Source organism: Sphaerodactylus townsendi, linkage group LG08 (genome assembly GCF_021028975.2).
Source record: "Sphaerodactylus townsendi isolate TG3544 linkage group LG08, MPM_Stown_v2.3, whole genome shotgun sequence".
In the NCBI taxonomy this organism is placed as follows: Eukaryota; Metazoa; Chordata; class Lepidosauria; order Squamata; family Sphaerodactylidae; genus Sphaerodactylus; species Sphaerodactylus townsendi.
In genome coordinates this window covers 64,359,605-64,373,901 of record NC_059432.1, presented here as the reverse complement: position 1 = coordinate 64,373,901, position 14,297 = coordinate 64,359,605, and the positions used below count along the sequence as shown (strand labels likewise).

The following is a 14,297-nucleotide window of genomic DNA, read 5'->3' as shown; positions in this document are numbered from 1 at the left end:
CAAATGTCTCTGGCAAGAGCACAGGTTGGCAACTGGCAGAACTACTTCTGCTCATTCCCCACCCCTTGGATATTAATGCTGACATGTGGGCAGTGGTGGCCATGGTGTCTTACTTTCATCCTTTGCATGATTTGGAAACTGAAAAGTACTGAGGCTCAAGTGTGCCTGCATGATCTCTTTGCTGCAGTCTCAGCTGTGTGGGAGCTGGTAGTTGTTACTCAGTTGTAAAGGAAAGGACTTTTGTGTGCGTGGCAATGCATTTAGGCCCTGACATGGAAAACCACTCTCTTTGGCATTTCGCCTGCTTTAAATTAAACCCGGTTCCTGTAGAAAGCCCTCTGCTCCACTGCATTGAAACAAAGTATTTCATCTTCTAATAAAGATTTTTGGTTATACCCTGTTTCCCCAAATATAAGACATCCCTGAAAAATAAGATGTAGTAGAGGTTTTGCTGAAGTGCGAAATATACGGCATCCCCCAAAAGTAAGACGTAGCAAAGTTTCTGTTTGGAAGCATGCCTGATGAACAGAATACAGAAATATAAGACATCCCCTGAAAATAAGACATAGCACATCTTTGGGAGAAAAAATTCATATAAGACACTGTCTTATATTCGGGGAAACACAGCACTTTCCATATGAGAGTCTTGCAGCTATCTTTAGTCCCTCTCAGAAGATGCAGCACACCTTTCAGAGCTGAATCTTTTGTATGATCTATTTTCTATAGCCCATCTGTTAGCTCCTTTTCGATCTACTGGAAATAGGATCCACTGGAAATAGTTAGAGGTACTTGGAATGAGAATAGAGCCTGCCTATTGAAGTTTACTGGCTGCAGCATAGCACCACTCTGTGGCAGAGTTGAATATTACTTGTTCTTGGCTACAAAGGGACGGTGTTTGCTTTCTGGAAGTGTGGTGTTTGCCTTGATTTGGATGGCCCAGGCTAACCCCACCTTGTCAGATCTTGGAAGCTAACAAGATCAGCCTTGGTTAGTCCTCTGGTGGGAGACCTCCATGATGTCCAGGGCTGCTGCCCAGAAGCAGGCAATGGCCAACCACCACTGGCTGTCTTTTGCCTTGACAAATTAAGTACCAACAAGATTTCCAGGTTATAAGCTTTCGAGAACCAACAAGCCCTGGTTCCTGTGAATCCTGGTTCGTCTTCTATTGCAGACACACAGGGCTGCCCATCCAAACCAAAAAGAAGTTAAATACCAACAAGATTTCCAGGTTATAAGCTTTCGAGAACCATAAGCTAGCAGCACCTGGATGACATTTTCCACCCCTATTATGCTGCTGTTATTGTTATGCTGGAGCTTTTCTGCTTGTGGTCAGGGGTGAGGAAAATTTAACTCCATAAGGATTGTACTGAAGATCGTTCTTGCTCTTTTATCTTGGTAACTTGAGGTCCAAGCAATAATTGCAAAAGGCATATTTGTTTTGAGTCATAGCAGTTATGTGTCTGTGCCTTTTGCCGGTCCACTACTAACCTCTGTGCTTTTCCCAGATTTTCTGTCTCGTCTGATCAAGCGTGAGACCGACTTTTCAAATCCAGACTTTTACAAAGAGGTAAATGTTACAGCAGTGAGTTATGTAGGCCAAACGTTGGTGGGTGGCAACAGAGGAATCAGTGGATCTGGAGAAAGGGCTCATGTAAAAGGAAATATTAGTGATGTTGGCCCCAGAAAATGCTGGCATGCACATCATATGGAAGAAGGTGTCACCTTCAAAAGGTAGAAATTCCTTGTTTTAATAAATATATAAAGTAAAATATAAATTGATTTTCAGTTGCACATTGTGAGAGCTAAAGAACACAAATAATGTGTGTAAATTCTAGCAAGGACACACAGATTCAGAGTAGTGAGATTCAGTGGTAACTTTGAAAGAAGAGTGCTATGCCTATGACAGAATTTGGGGGAAACCCTGAATTTGGAGATAGTTTTAGGGACCTGATCAGGCCAACCTACAGCAGAGTTTGAAACACTATCTAAAATTTGGGATTGCTGTTGTACTGTATGAAATACCTGTTCAGACATCTCTAGGCAGTTACATAAAGTCTAGTGACTTTACCTTGGAGAACAGTGGGGTAGGAGGAAGGAGCAGAACCTGTTTCACACTCTGCTGCAACAAAATAGTAGGTGGAAGCACCCAGGAATGTGTTGCTCAAAGGAACTACAGGCCCCTCTGATGCAGTATAACTGGATGCACCAAAACCACTTTGACCTTCATAGCACAAACCTCACACACATGGAGGGGGCAACTTACCACACCATCACAAGCATGATCTGTCACACACAAATGGCCCTTGTTGGAAACTAGTAAATTGGACTTCTTAATGACAATTGAGCGCTCCAAAGAAACTTGAAAATTTTCCAATTAATGCAGATTATTTTTGCATTTGAACCTATGGAATTGGTTCACCTCTGTTTATTGGCCTATTACATTTTTATCTCACCCTTCCTCCAAGGAGCAAAAAAGTGGTATGCATGGTCTTCCCTTCCTCATTTTGTCCTTACAACAACCCTATTAAATAGGTCCAGACAGAGTAATTGGCTCATGGTAACTCACTGAGTTTGACGGCCAAGCACAGATTTGAGCCTGGGCCTCTCTGGTGCTAGTCCAACACTCCATTTACTACATCAGGCGTCTCCAACCTATGACCCTCCAGAAGTTCATGGACTGTGATTCCTATCAGCCCTGATGGGGAATCATAGTCCACGAATATCTGGAGGGTCATAGATTGGAGACTCCTGTACTAGATCATACTGAATCTCTTTTCCAAGCACTTTGGAGCAGTCATGTGATGGTACCAGTTGTGAATGCCAGCTGACTACGATGTTTTCCTCATCTCTCATGCCTAGGTGCTCGTGTATCAGGCAGGATTTCTGGTTTGCATCATCATTGGCGTGCTCTTCATCATCCTCATGCCCCTGGTGGGCTTGTGCTTCTGCTGCTGTCGCTGCTGTGGGAACTGTGGGGGCCGCATGTACCAGAAGCAGAAGAAACACACTGGGTGCCAGAGACGGACATTTTTTGCATCTGTGCTGGTTGTTACTATTATTATTCTGTGAGTTTTATACCGTGAAAATTATCTTAGAGGAGGGGTTGGTTTTGTGGCCAGCAAGACTCTTCTACTTTCTTTGCAGCCATTCTGGCCCAGTTTAAATGTGAATATCGCCAGGCAAGGGACTTACTGCATGGCACTGTGCATGTTTATATGGTGGTTGAGGCCCAGGTCGAATAAGATGCACCAGTCATGTACGGCACTTCGCTAGTAAGTTCTCCTTTCCTGCCTGGCAACATGTTTCAGTCAGACCACAGTTTCTCATTATTTGTATGTGGCGCACGCATGAGAAATGGTTTCTTGGAACTGAGGGATGATGGGATGGTTGTGACAAGAAGGTCCTACAGGATACTGCAGTTGTGTGTGTTCACATTTCCTTGTGTGAAAGGAGGTCCCATTGCCAGTAGGATTGAGACAACACAGGCATATTCTGAGCTGTGGAGGGAGGGAGGATGGATGCAGCTATTGGAGATGTCTAGCAATCTGGAAAGATAAACATCCCATTTTGGTCCAGGCAGCAGTTAATGTGTGGCAGGGCTCAGTGCTAACTTCTGTTTTCAGTAGCAGGCACAACCCAGAATGATGTAAAATTGAGTCAATATAGCCCCTGAGCAAGTGCAAAGGGCATTTTATTTCCTCACTGAATAATATTGGAGAGTTATTTATTCATTAGGCACAATAATGAAGGGTTTCTAAATGAAATGACAGTAGTCCAGAGCGGCCTGCATTTTTTTTAAGAAACAAAGAACAGGATCCAAGGATGAACCACTGGTTGCTTTATTCTTTCAGCAGGCATTGAAAGAAGAGCAGTAAAGAAAGATGCCAAAAGGGACTCTGTGGAACTACTTGAACTTTCAGAAAAGCAGCTGGGTATCAAGGGAGCTTTTTTGTTTTGGGGCATTGCCACTGGAACAAGTGATGACCAGAATCCTTGCCTGTCTGCATTCCCACATGCCACAAAAGTTCTTGCTGTGCTGAGTGAGTTAGGACATCTTTAAGATGCTAGCTTCTGCAGAATGCATATGCAGTTACTCCATTTCTTCCCAAATAACTAGTACAGCGCTACAGCGCATAAATTAATGAAAACAAGAGAGGAAGAATATGGGCAATGGACAATAGACTGGCATCTTCAGGGCACGTAAGGAAACGTATGTGCAAGAACTTGTTTTTGCTCATCTCTTCCACTTCTGAGTGCTTATTCCTTTCTGATTGTTTCCTCCGTTATAGGGCTGGAGACATCTGTGCCTATGTCAGCAACAACCGCATGTCCCAGAGCGTAGATAAAAGTTTTAGTGCTTTCAATAGTACCATGGACAACTTGCACATTTTCTTGGGCTCCATCCCCAAGGTATGTAGGACATATATTGTACCTGCTTCCTTTCCCCAGGCAGGTGTTTGGTTTGTGCATGCACTCTTTCCATATACTTCCAGTCTTGTTCTACTTAGACCGCAGGGTCCATGTGTGATTGCCCAGGAAAGCACTTCTGCATCTAGCCTCCATCTTTCACTGTTCTTTCTGCTTCCCACAGGGAAGAATCTTTGCATAGTCTAGAGCCTCATTCTCTCATGATATAATGCTATATAAAAGCCCAGTGTGTTTCATTTTTAAAGTGCGGGCTGATGGGAAGTGTAGTCCATGAGCATCTGGGAGGGCCAGACCCCCACACCTCCTGGCTCATGGACTGCACTTTCCATCAGTCCTCGCTTTGGGAGATGTGACTGAGCATGTGTGACTGCAACACTCAGTTCTTCAAGTCTCAGGGGCAGCTGGCAATTGTACTTCATTACCATCTGGGAGGCGAAGGGGTTTGGCCATTCTGGATGGTAATGCACTACAATTCCCACCGCCCCTGCAACTTGAATAACTGAGGCTGCCGGTTCTGCTGGTTTGTTTACAAACAGAAGGGAGCCCTGTTGCCAATGGATTTAGAGTACTGCTGTCTACTATTTGATTGAACCATGTGCCTTTTCTCCCCAAAAGTAATGCTATTATTTTAGGCTACATTGCTCCAGAAATATCACTGAACTCCTGAAGGAGGTGGGGCCAGCTGGAGAAGCTTCTACCTTTCCCCCATTGTGAGGGCAGTGGGAGGGATCTGGGGACAGACTGCTTTCTCCAGAAAAAAGCTGAGCACTCACCTTCAGGGTATCTTTGCCTTTTTGCTATCTTTTCCCTTTTTTATAAACAACCAAGGCTGGACATAAGCTCAGCAGAAGGAAGGCCACTTTGCCAAGTGCCACAAAAACCTATGAAAACTGCCTCCTCTTCCCGCCCTCCTGTTTCCTGCAAAACTTTCCAAGCAGGTTCAAAACCAGCCCTTCAGATCTTTAACTGCTGCAATCTGGAAATTCTGAATAAAACATATACATACTTTGGCAAGTGCAACAGAGCCAATGCCTAACCACCACCACCAGTTTTCTAGAGCCCATTGTGTTGTTTTGCACAATGGGCTTCATTGCTAGTATGCTGATATCCTGTCAGTACAATGTGAAGGCCAAGTATTTTGGTGAATATGCTGAACTATCCAGCTATTGCCAGTGGTGAGGGAAAGTATGCCTCTAGAAAAACCAGGTGCTGGGCACCAAGAAAGGATTCCATGCCAAGTAGAGAGTCCCTGGCTTTTCTAACACTTGGAGCTAGAAGAGGTACCAGGGTAGCTCTGAGTTCCTTATTACGGTAGGAAACATGCCTCATCCATAGTCCCAGACCTATCCAGTTTTATGCTTATATTTCCTGTATCAACAGTGTGTGTAGGGTTTTTTGTATTTTTAAACAGAAACACAAGCAAATTATAATGCGAAATTTACAACATTAGAAAGAACAAATAATGCTTTCCTAGTTAAAACAGTACTGAGCCTCCTTCTGCACATGCAGAATAACTTTCAAAGCACTTTCACAATTGTTTGCGGGCGGATTTTGCTATTCCGCACAGCTGCAAAGTTCGTTTGTTCGTTCATTCATTCATTCATTCATTCATTCATTCATTCATTCATTCATTCATTCATTCATTCATTCATTCATTCATTGGATTTATTAGGTGCCCTCCCCCACAAGGCTCAGGGCAGTGTACAACATAACATAAAACTGTACATAACAATATTTAAAAACTTAAAAATAATGAAAGTGCATTATTCTGCATATGTGGAAGGGGCTGGTTAGTCTTTCCCAAATATATTGTTTCTATTGCATTTTCCCTTGAAGGCATTTCTTATACCAAGTTCTTGGCCTGGTATGAAATACCATTCAAACTTCCTGGAGCTACTTCTGATAAGCAAAATTAATTGTTTTCTAGTAAACATTTTTTCTGAAAATCCACAGAGGCACCTGAAGTCATAAAACTCTTTTATGGCACCTGAACATACTCCTTATGAGCATCATTTCTTTATGAACATCTGAGATATTATTGTAATTTAATCCTACAGATAAACAGAACTGACTTCCTAATATTCATGCATAGGATTGTTGCCTTTCGTTCATACTAAAAGCCTTTCTGATCAGTGATTCTGAGGTCCACAGAGTTTGAAATGAATTGATGTAAGAATTATCACAGTGTGACAGTGTTACAGGAGCCCATTTCAGTACTTTGCATTTGGACTGTACGTAGTGTCTCCTGTTCTTTACAGTTTTATAGCTATCACCATAATTATGATAATTATTGTGTTCCTATTTGCTGATACTGGCTCTATGAATGTGATTGTATTTCACCACTTTCCCTGGTCCTCTGCAGGAGGTTGATTTCATCATCAATTCCAGCTTAGTGCCAATACAACAAACCAATGCCAGCTTGCTGGGTGAGTCCACGCCACTGACTATCATCTGGGGTCTGACTTCAGTCTGATAAATGGGCATCAGCTAAAATTGCACTCTTCCATTGGATTCTGTTATGCAGAGGCATATCTAGGCAAACTGGAGCCCAGGGACAAAACCTGAGTTTGCCCCCCACCCTTGGTATGGGTGGCCACCCTCCCCCACCATGACCAAATAATGATTTTTTGCACCAGCTCACAAAACACCTTCCACCCCCAGCAAAACATACATGGCTCTCTCCCAACCAACTCTCTTTCCTAATTTTGCCTTCACACCAACCCTATCAGGTAGGTTGTTAGCCTGAGAAACTGTTCCAAGCCAGTTCAAGTGGGTATTAAGCATGTAAATCTCTCACAAACCACCCCCAGCAAAACATTTACCTCAAAAATGTCAGCATCATCTCTCACAAAACACCTCCAATGGAATCCACCCCAAACAGCATCACTTTCAATGGGGTTTAAACTAGGGAGCCCAGATTCTTCTTTTAAATCCACCTTAAAGGGAGAATCTGGGGTCACCAGTTAAAACAACATTGAAAGAGATGCTGTTTTTGGGTGGATTCTCCCCCACCCTGAAACAGCACAACTTTCAATGTTTCAGCTGAAGACCTCACATTCTCCCTTTAAGTCCATGCTGAAGGGGGTGGATTTAAAAGGAGAATCTGGGGAAATTTGAGGGGTGCCTGCTGTCAGGGGTGTAATTGTTAAGCTAGCAGCACCAAACTTTCAGGGTATCTTTAGGAGACTCTCCTGATGATACCACCCAGGTTTGGTGAAGTTTGGTTCAGGGGGTCCAAAGTTATGGACCCTCAAACATGTAGCCCATCTCCTTATAGCTCCCATTGGAAACAATGGGGGATGGGGCACGCCCTTCTGGGAGTCCATAATTTTGGATCCCCTGAACCAAACCTCACCTAACTTGGGTGGTATCATCAGGAGAGTCTCCTGAAAAATCCCTGAAAGTTTGGTGCCGCTAGCCTAAAAACTGCGCCCCCTGCAGGCCGAAAACTGAAAAAACACTAGCAAATACAAAAAACAAACCTGAATTTTTTTGCACCCTCCACTAGGGGGCGCCCAGGGACGTGGTGTATATGTCACTAGTATCCTTTTCTGGGATATGTAGACTTAGGGAGCTAGGTTGAAAAGAAAGACTCACAATTGGTGGTTCAATTCAATTCAGAAGTATTTGGAAATCTTAGCCCCAGCTGCTTGGCCAACTGTATTCATGGTCTGCAGTAGACAGTCTACATCATTAGCATCTGCCCCTTCTCTAGGTCCTGCTCTTGCTATAGCACAGGATGTTATTATGGGCTGAGATCACTGGGGTGTCCTGTCATATCTTAAGCAGATTCAGCTAGATTGGGTTTGTTACTTGAAATCCACAATACTTTGCCCTAAAATTTGGCTGCCTACAAAGTGGAAGGAATAATTTTTCCTGATTATGTTGTTCTGACTCTATCCTTGTGCAGACATCGGGGAAGTTTTGGGGGGTAAGATTGTGGACCAGCTGAGTGGGGAAGCACACTCAGTGCTGAACATGGCTGCACAGCTTTTGAAAGGTATGTTCTGCTACCAAAGAGAAGGGTGATCAGGAATGTTGTTGGGATCCAGTAGCCACAGTGGGAGGACAGGTATAGGTCTGTACAATTGAAGTTCAAGGGCAGGGAGGATACAGTGGCTCAGAGAGCAAAGTGAGGTTAGAGGCTAGCATTTTGCTTTTGAAGCTGAATTTCCAGGAAGCTCAATGTAAGCTAAAACTGTATGCACTGCCCATCTTACCCTGAGAGGGACCAGGACATAAAACAAGGATGCAGCATTTCTTCTGGAGCCTGGGTAAAAATGAGGTGTGCTGTCAGTCACACATTTCTTCAGATCTGTTTAGCTATGATTCACAAGTCTGAAGGGATATTCCCTTGTGCTAAAAATAATTCATCAGTGGGTGGACAGTGAAGGTTACAAAGTACTTTCCCAGTGTTTCTCTCTGATCTGATCTATTTGTGTCTTCCAAGGAGGTAAGGTGATTTGCTCTTGCCATTTTATTTTACACCAACTCTGTGAAGGAGATCGAGCCAAGAGAAAATGACTGGTTCCAGGCTTCATGGCTGAGTGGGGATTTGAATCTGACCCTTCCACATCGTAGCCTGATTCCAACCACTATACTAACTGGTTGCTCTGTCTGTTGCAGTGATTGGTATTTCAAAACAGGAATTCCAGAATGTCAACAGCTCAGTCAGTCATTTGAAAAAGCTGAAGGAGGAACTGAACGGCAAACTGGACACGCTGAGGGACGATATCAATCATACTTTGAATAAGTGTGGTGAACCTTGCCAGGATGTTTCAGTACAAGGACTGGTTATCATGGTTGATTTCAATGAGGTAAAGAAGGGTTGGGAAGGCACAAAACTATTAGGTGGAGATGGCAGATGATTGGAAAACACAGGAATAAAGATTATTGGGGGGATTCATTGGGCGAGGCTTCTAGGCTATATGAAATAAAGAAAGGCTGAAGCCAAGGAATATCAGGATGTAGGCCAAAAGAAGGCTGGTTAAGATGCTGGAAGGACTTTGGTTCAGGGACATCTTACATGTAAAAAGTTCTTGCTTCAGTTCCTGGCATCATCATTTAAAATATCATGGGAAGGAAATATTGGGAAGCTGGTTTGTTTTCTGAGATCTTACAGAACCATTGCCAAAGGAAATGTATGTATGTGTGCAGATGTACGTATATATACATACATATTTTTTTATTTTTTATTTATTTATTGGATTTCTATACCACCCCATCCCCGAAGGGCTCTGGGCGGTATACAGCATAAAATTTATACAATATCAGATAAAGGAGCAAATCATACAAAATGCAATAAACAAATAACATAGCTCCATCCAATTAATAATCAATAAAACTCACTAAAACTCCATATAAACAGCGGTTAATACAGTTAAATAATTAAATAGTCATATATACATAGACATATTGCTATGGACTTATGGTGACCCCTGATGGAGTTTTCAAGGCCAAAGATGTTGGAGTTGGTTTGTCATTGCCTGCCTCTACATCACAACCCTGGTGTTCCTTGGAGGTTTCCCATCCAAATACTTGCCAGGGTTGATCCTACTTAGCTTCTGAGATCTGATGAGATCAGGCTAGCCTGGGCTATTTAGGTCAGAGCAAGCTGAATATATCAGTGGCCTAATTTGGTATAAGACGGAATCGTATACTCACATTTGAATGTCCCTTGGTTTTTGAAAGTTCATAAAAATACAAAATCTTCTATGTATCCCAGCATATTGCTACTGTATCTTTGTGATATGGATCCCCCCACTCCCTCCCCCCCCACCACCCCAAGCACAGAATGAAGTAAAAAGGGATCTTCAGGGACCTTTATAAAATACATAGAGAGAGAAGGAGGGAGGGAGAGAGAGAGAAGAAAGTTACTTTTGACATGTACAGAGTACCTCTGCCTTGCTAAACTGGATGGTGGTGGTAGTAGTAGTTTTTTATGTAGACATTTTTAAAGTGCCATTCCTTTCATCTTTAGAATTAGAGAGAAGGTCTTCTAGCAATGTTGTCCTGTTGTGAGATATTCTGTTCAGGGTTCATTGAGGTCAATGGGCTTAGACCGGAGTAAACTCTGCATAGGATTGTATTGTAAGTCTCAGGACAGGATGGATTCCAGCACTTCTGATTTTTTTCATACTGGAAATAAATGCACACTTCTCACCACTGATATGAATTGTAGTGTATTGTTAGATATGCATGGATGTCCATATTCTGAAGCTTTGCACAAACACCTGAATTTGTATGGAATGTCATGGTTGTTTGCTTTTAGAATGGCAACTGGGAACATGCAAATTCAGGTATAATTTTATGCACTGCACATCCTTTGACAGCTCTTAATTATTTCTTTGCTATCTGTTACTTCTCCCACAGATTCCTGATGTTCAGCAGCAACTTAATCTGATAACTAATGTGACACGTTTGAACCCCAATGGCACATTAGCAGAGGTGATAATCCTTCCCCCCCCCCCCCCCATATCTGCTTGCTCCTTCCATTCTCCAAATAGATCATCTAGGACACGGGTGTTCAAACCTGGCCCTCCAGATGTTCATGGGCTACAATTCCAAGCTGGCAGGAACTGATGGGAATTGTAGTCCATGAACATCTGGAGGGCCAGGGTTGGACACTCCTGATCTAGAACAAAGATTCCATGTGGCAGTAGGCCTAGGTTGATCCAGTTGGGAGAGGATGAAAAATTTTATAGGCACTGTGTGGTTATTCATAGGCTGGGTGTAAGCACGTCAATTAATTTTAGGCCATAAAGAATCTACTGTGCTCTTAAACTAGAAATGGCTCTTTGTTTGTTGGTTTATTAAATGTGTATCTTCCCTTTCCTGACCAAGGTTGGGCTCAGGGCAGCATACATGCATGTTTAAAAACCTTCTATAAAATCATTATAAAACCAACTTATTATCATTTAACATCTAACAGAATTCAGATGGCAAACACATAAACCTATGAAAAATTGTCCAGCTCACCTCAACCCAGACCACCATTGTCTGAGTATGAGAGAAACTAGCAGAGAGGGAGATGCTCTCTGGCAATAGCACCTTGGTGCTTAGTTGTCATTGATGGTTGGTTGTTTGAGGTTGGCAGATGGACTTCGAAATGAATGCATGGCCCCAACCAAAACCATGGTGGTGCATCTCTGTCTTGCATACCCTGTGGAACTGTTTAACATCCTGCAAGACCCTGGTGTCCAGAGAGTTCCACCAGGGTGGAGCCAGGGCAGAAAAAGCCTTGGCTCTGGTCAAGGCCAATCACACATCCCTCCCGAAATATTGGTAGGCTGCTTGGTCTTTGGAAAATAGCGGAGTCCTTGTGGATGGGGATGCTTTGTTTGTACCATGTTATGTACCATGTGATTCTGAGATCTGTGCCTTGTTTTTCTTTCTTTCTGTCTGTATCCTGGCTTCCCTGTGGTGGCAGGCAAAAAAAGACCTGAATAAGATACCAGAAAATGTTTCAAAGCAAGCAAAGAATGTGGTATCCAGTAAGTGGCTCTGCACCTACTTCAGCAGTCTGCATTTCGATTATTGGTTGAAATAGTTTCTTTGGGAAAAGGGTGACTGTTGCTTCCATAACAGCCCCCAAGACAAACTAAAGATCAGGCCAGTTAAAGACATTATTTTCCAGCTTAATTGTTCACTACAGCTATAGCACAGTCTGGTCTTTGTTTCAGAACTGTTCAATAACTCTACTTCTATGTATGGATAGGAGTTCATGCTTACTAGTTTCTTATGTTTACATACGTTTATGCTTCATGCAAAATGGAGTTTCCTGTACTAAAGCATTCCAACCTCCTTTTATGTATATATGAGGTAAAGTAGTCAATTTGTCATGTATGAACATAAAAAACAACTTTATAGTGACTCAAACAAGCAGTTATTTCTACTGAATGCTATTTCCTCTGACTGGCAGATTCTCTCCAAGCCTAGCCTGAGTTTCCTTGGGTGAAACTGGAATCTTGCATACATAAAGAATGTCCTCTCTCAATGAGCTAGCTCTCTCCCCATAACATAAGCTGATCAGGGCATGTGGCCTTCAATGAGGCAAATAGTATCCTCCCTTGGGCTGTTTCATGTTGGGGAAATGATGCTCAGGAAGAATGGTTTAATTCCCTGTGATTTCATTCTGCTTTGGGCCTGCACTTGGTTTGTGCAGAACTTCAGAACACACTTCTCCACCTGGGACTCAGGGACATCCTGAGGTAAAAAGTGATGTGTGGTTAGACCTTTGGAGACTGGCGATTGGTTCTTCCTAAAAATTGTTTAGTTGGAATTGCAATGGTGTGAAGCCCTGATTGAGGTTGAGACTTCAGTGGATGAGAGAAGGGGGCTTTAATCCTTTCACCCCAATGGCTTTGCATATTGAAATAGATCTCCCCCTTCCATGCTATTATTACCTCTAGAAGTAAAAAATATATATAGTAGTACAGTGTGTGTGTGTGTGTGTCAGTTTTAATAGATAGATTGTAGATAAAAGTATTATACCCCCTCTCCTGCACTGCAGCCCTCGTCTGAATCAGGCCCATGTACAGCTTTAGTTGCTATTTCCAAAGCACTGGGAACATCTGCCCACAGAGCTCTCAGAGCCTGATATAGGCAATGCGAGGATGGGTGAGTTGCAGATTCCATAAATTAGGAAAGTGGACACCATTACCCTGAGCTGAAGATCTACAACATTAGTAGCTCATGAAGCAGAAGAAAATATTCTCAGACACTATTCTCTAGATAGAAGTAGCTCCAGAAAGTGAAGCAAGTGAAGATACAGAAGTTGTTCAAGGAGCCAGCGCAGATGGGACATGCTTGCTGGTCATAGTATTTAAGATGGATTTGATGTATCTCAAGTAGCTTGACAGCTCAGTTTATTAAACTACAAGTTTTTATTATATGCTCTATTTCCTTCCTGTTTTACAGAAAATACAAAAAAGACATGTGTTTCACAACTCTTTCTTATGAACAGTTTATCCACAGAACAGACACATGACAAATAAAGATATTTCCCCAAAAATGTTTTCTGCTCACTTGCATCATGATAGGCAAAATTAGAAGGTTCTGGTTTTAGGTTAGATACAGGACAGCCAGATCAGTAAATCACGGGCCTTCAATATCAAATGTAATATGTCTTTTTGGCAAAATAATTAACACAAGTTCTATATTTTTTAAAATTATTTGTTGTTCACCCAATTAAGCTCTAAGTGTAAGACAGGCACTTAAGGCTTGAGCTAGCAACCTTATTAGGGTAATCATACATACTATATAGCAGAAGGGATCCAGGTGGTCCACAACTGCTTATCCTCCCTGTGTGTCTCTGTGCGTCCAGCCCAGGGGTAGGGAACCTGTGGCTCTCCAGATGTTCAGGAACTGCAATTCCCATCAGCCTCTGTCAGCATGGCCAATTGGTAGCCTGATAGCTTAGCTGGTCTGACCCATCTTCAGCTACTCCTTACAAGGGCTGCTCAGTGCTGTATAGAAGCTGCACATTGCCTCTCCTGGCCAATGGTCAAAGGTTTGGGACCTGAATCATGAATACCTGCTGTGGCCCAAGTTAATTCAGGAGAAGGTCTAGCCCTGGACAATACATAAAGGGGTAGAGCTTGTAAAAAAAAATCTGTATCTCCCTCTTCCCCCAGCATCCCAAAATATAGCAAATAGGGGTGGATCAGCAAGAATGCCCTCCCCTGGCACACTCCAGTCTCTTTCACAGGTTTCAGCCTAGTGACTTCCATGAACATGGTTCAAGCCAGTTACAAAGAAAAGTTCTCTATTCATTCTCTGTTGTTGCTAAAATCATTACTAGATTTTTTTCTTAATAAAACACTACAAGCATTGGTTAAGATTCTAGCATAAACAGTTGACAACTCTGT

At 42.7% G+C, this 14,297-nt stretch overlaps 1 protein-coding gene across 5 annotated transcripts in view; it reads left to right on the top strand.

Annotated features, from left to right (window-relative positions):
• Positions 1 to 14,297, top strand: part of LOC125437460 (prominin-1-A-like) — a 46,604-nt gene that overhangs the window by 19,522 nt on the left and 12,785 nt on the right. For all 5 annotated transcript variants that reach the window (XM_048505020.1, XM_048505019.1, XM_048505021.1 and 2 more), the window contains exons 3-10: positions 1,506 to 1,567; positions 2,860 to 3,065; positions 4,290 to 4,410; positions 6,791 to 6,854; positions 8,339 to 8,428; positions 9,055 to 9,245; positions 10,801 to 10,875; positions 11,858 to 11,921. In XM_048505020.1, the coding sequence (XP_048360977.1) occupies positions 1,506 to 1,567; positions 2,860 to 3,065; positions 4,290 to 4,410; positions 6,791 to 6,854; positions 8,339 to 8,428; positions 9,055 to 9,245; positions 10,801 to 10,875; positions 11,858 to 11,921 (873 nt within the window). The remainder of the gene's footprint in view (positions 1 to 1,505; positions 1,568 to 2,859; positions 3,066 to 4,289; positions 4,411 to 6,790; positions 6,855 to 8,338; positions 8,429 to 9,054; positions 9,246 to 10,800; positions 10,876 to 11,857; positions 11,922 to 14,297) is intronic.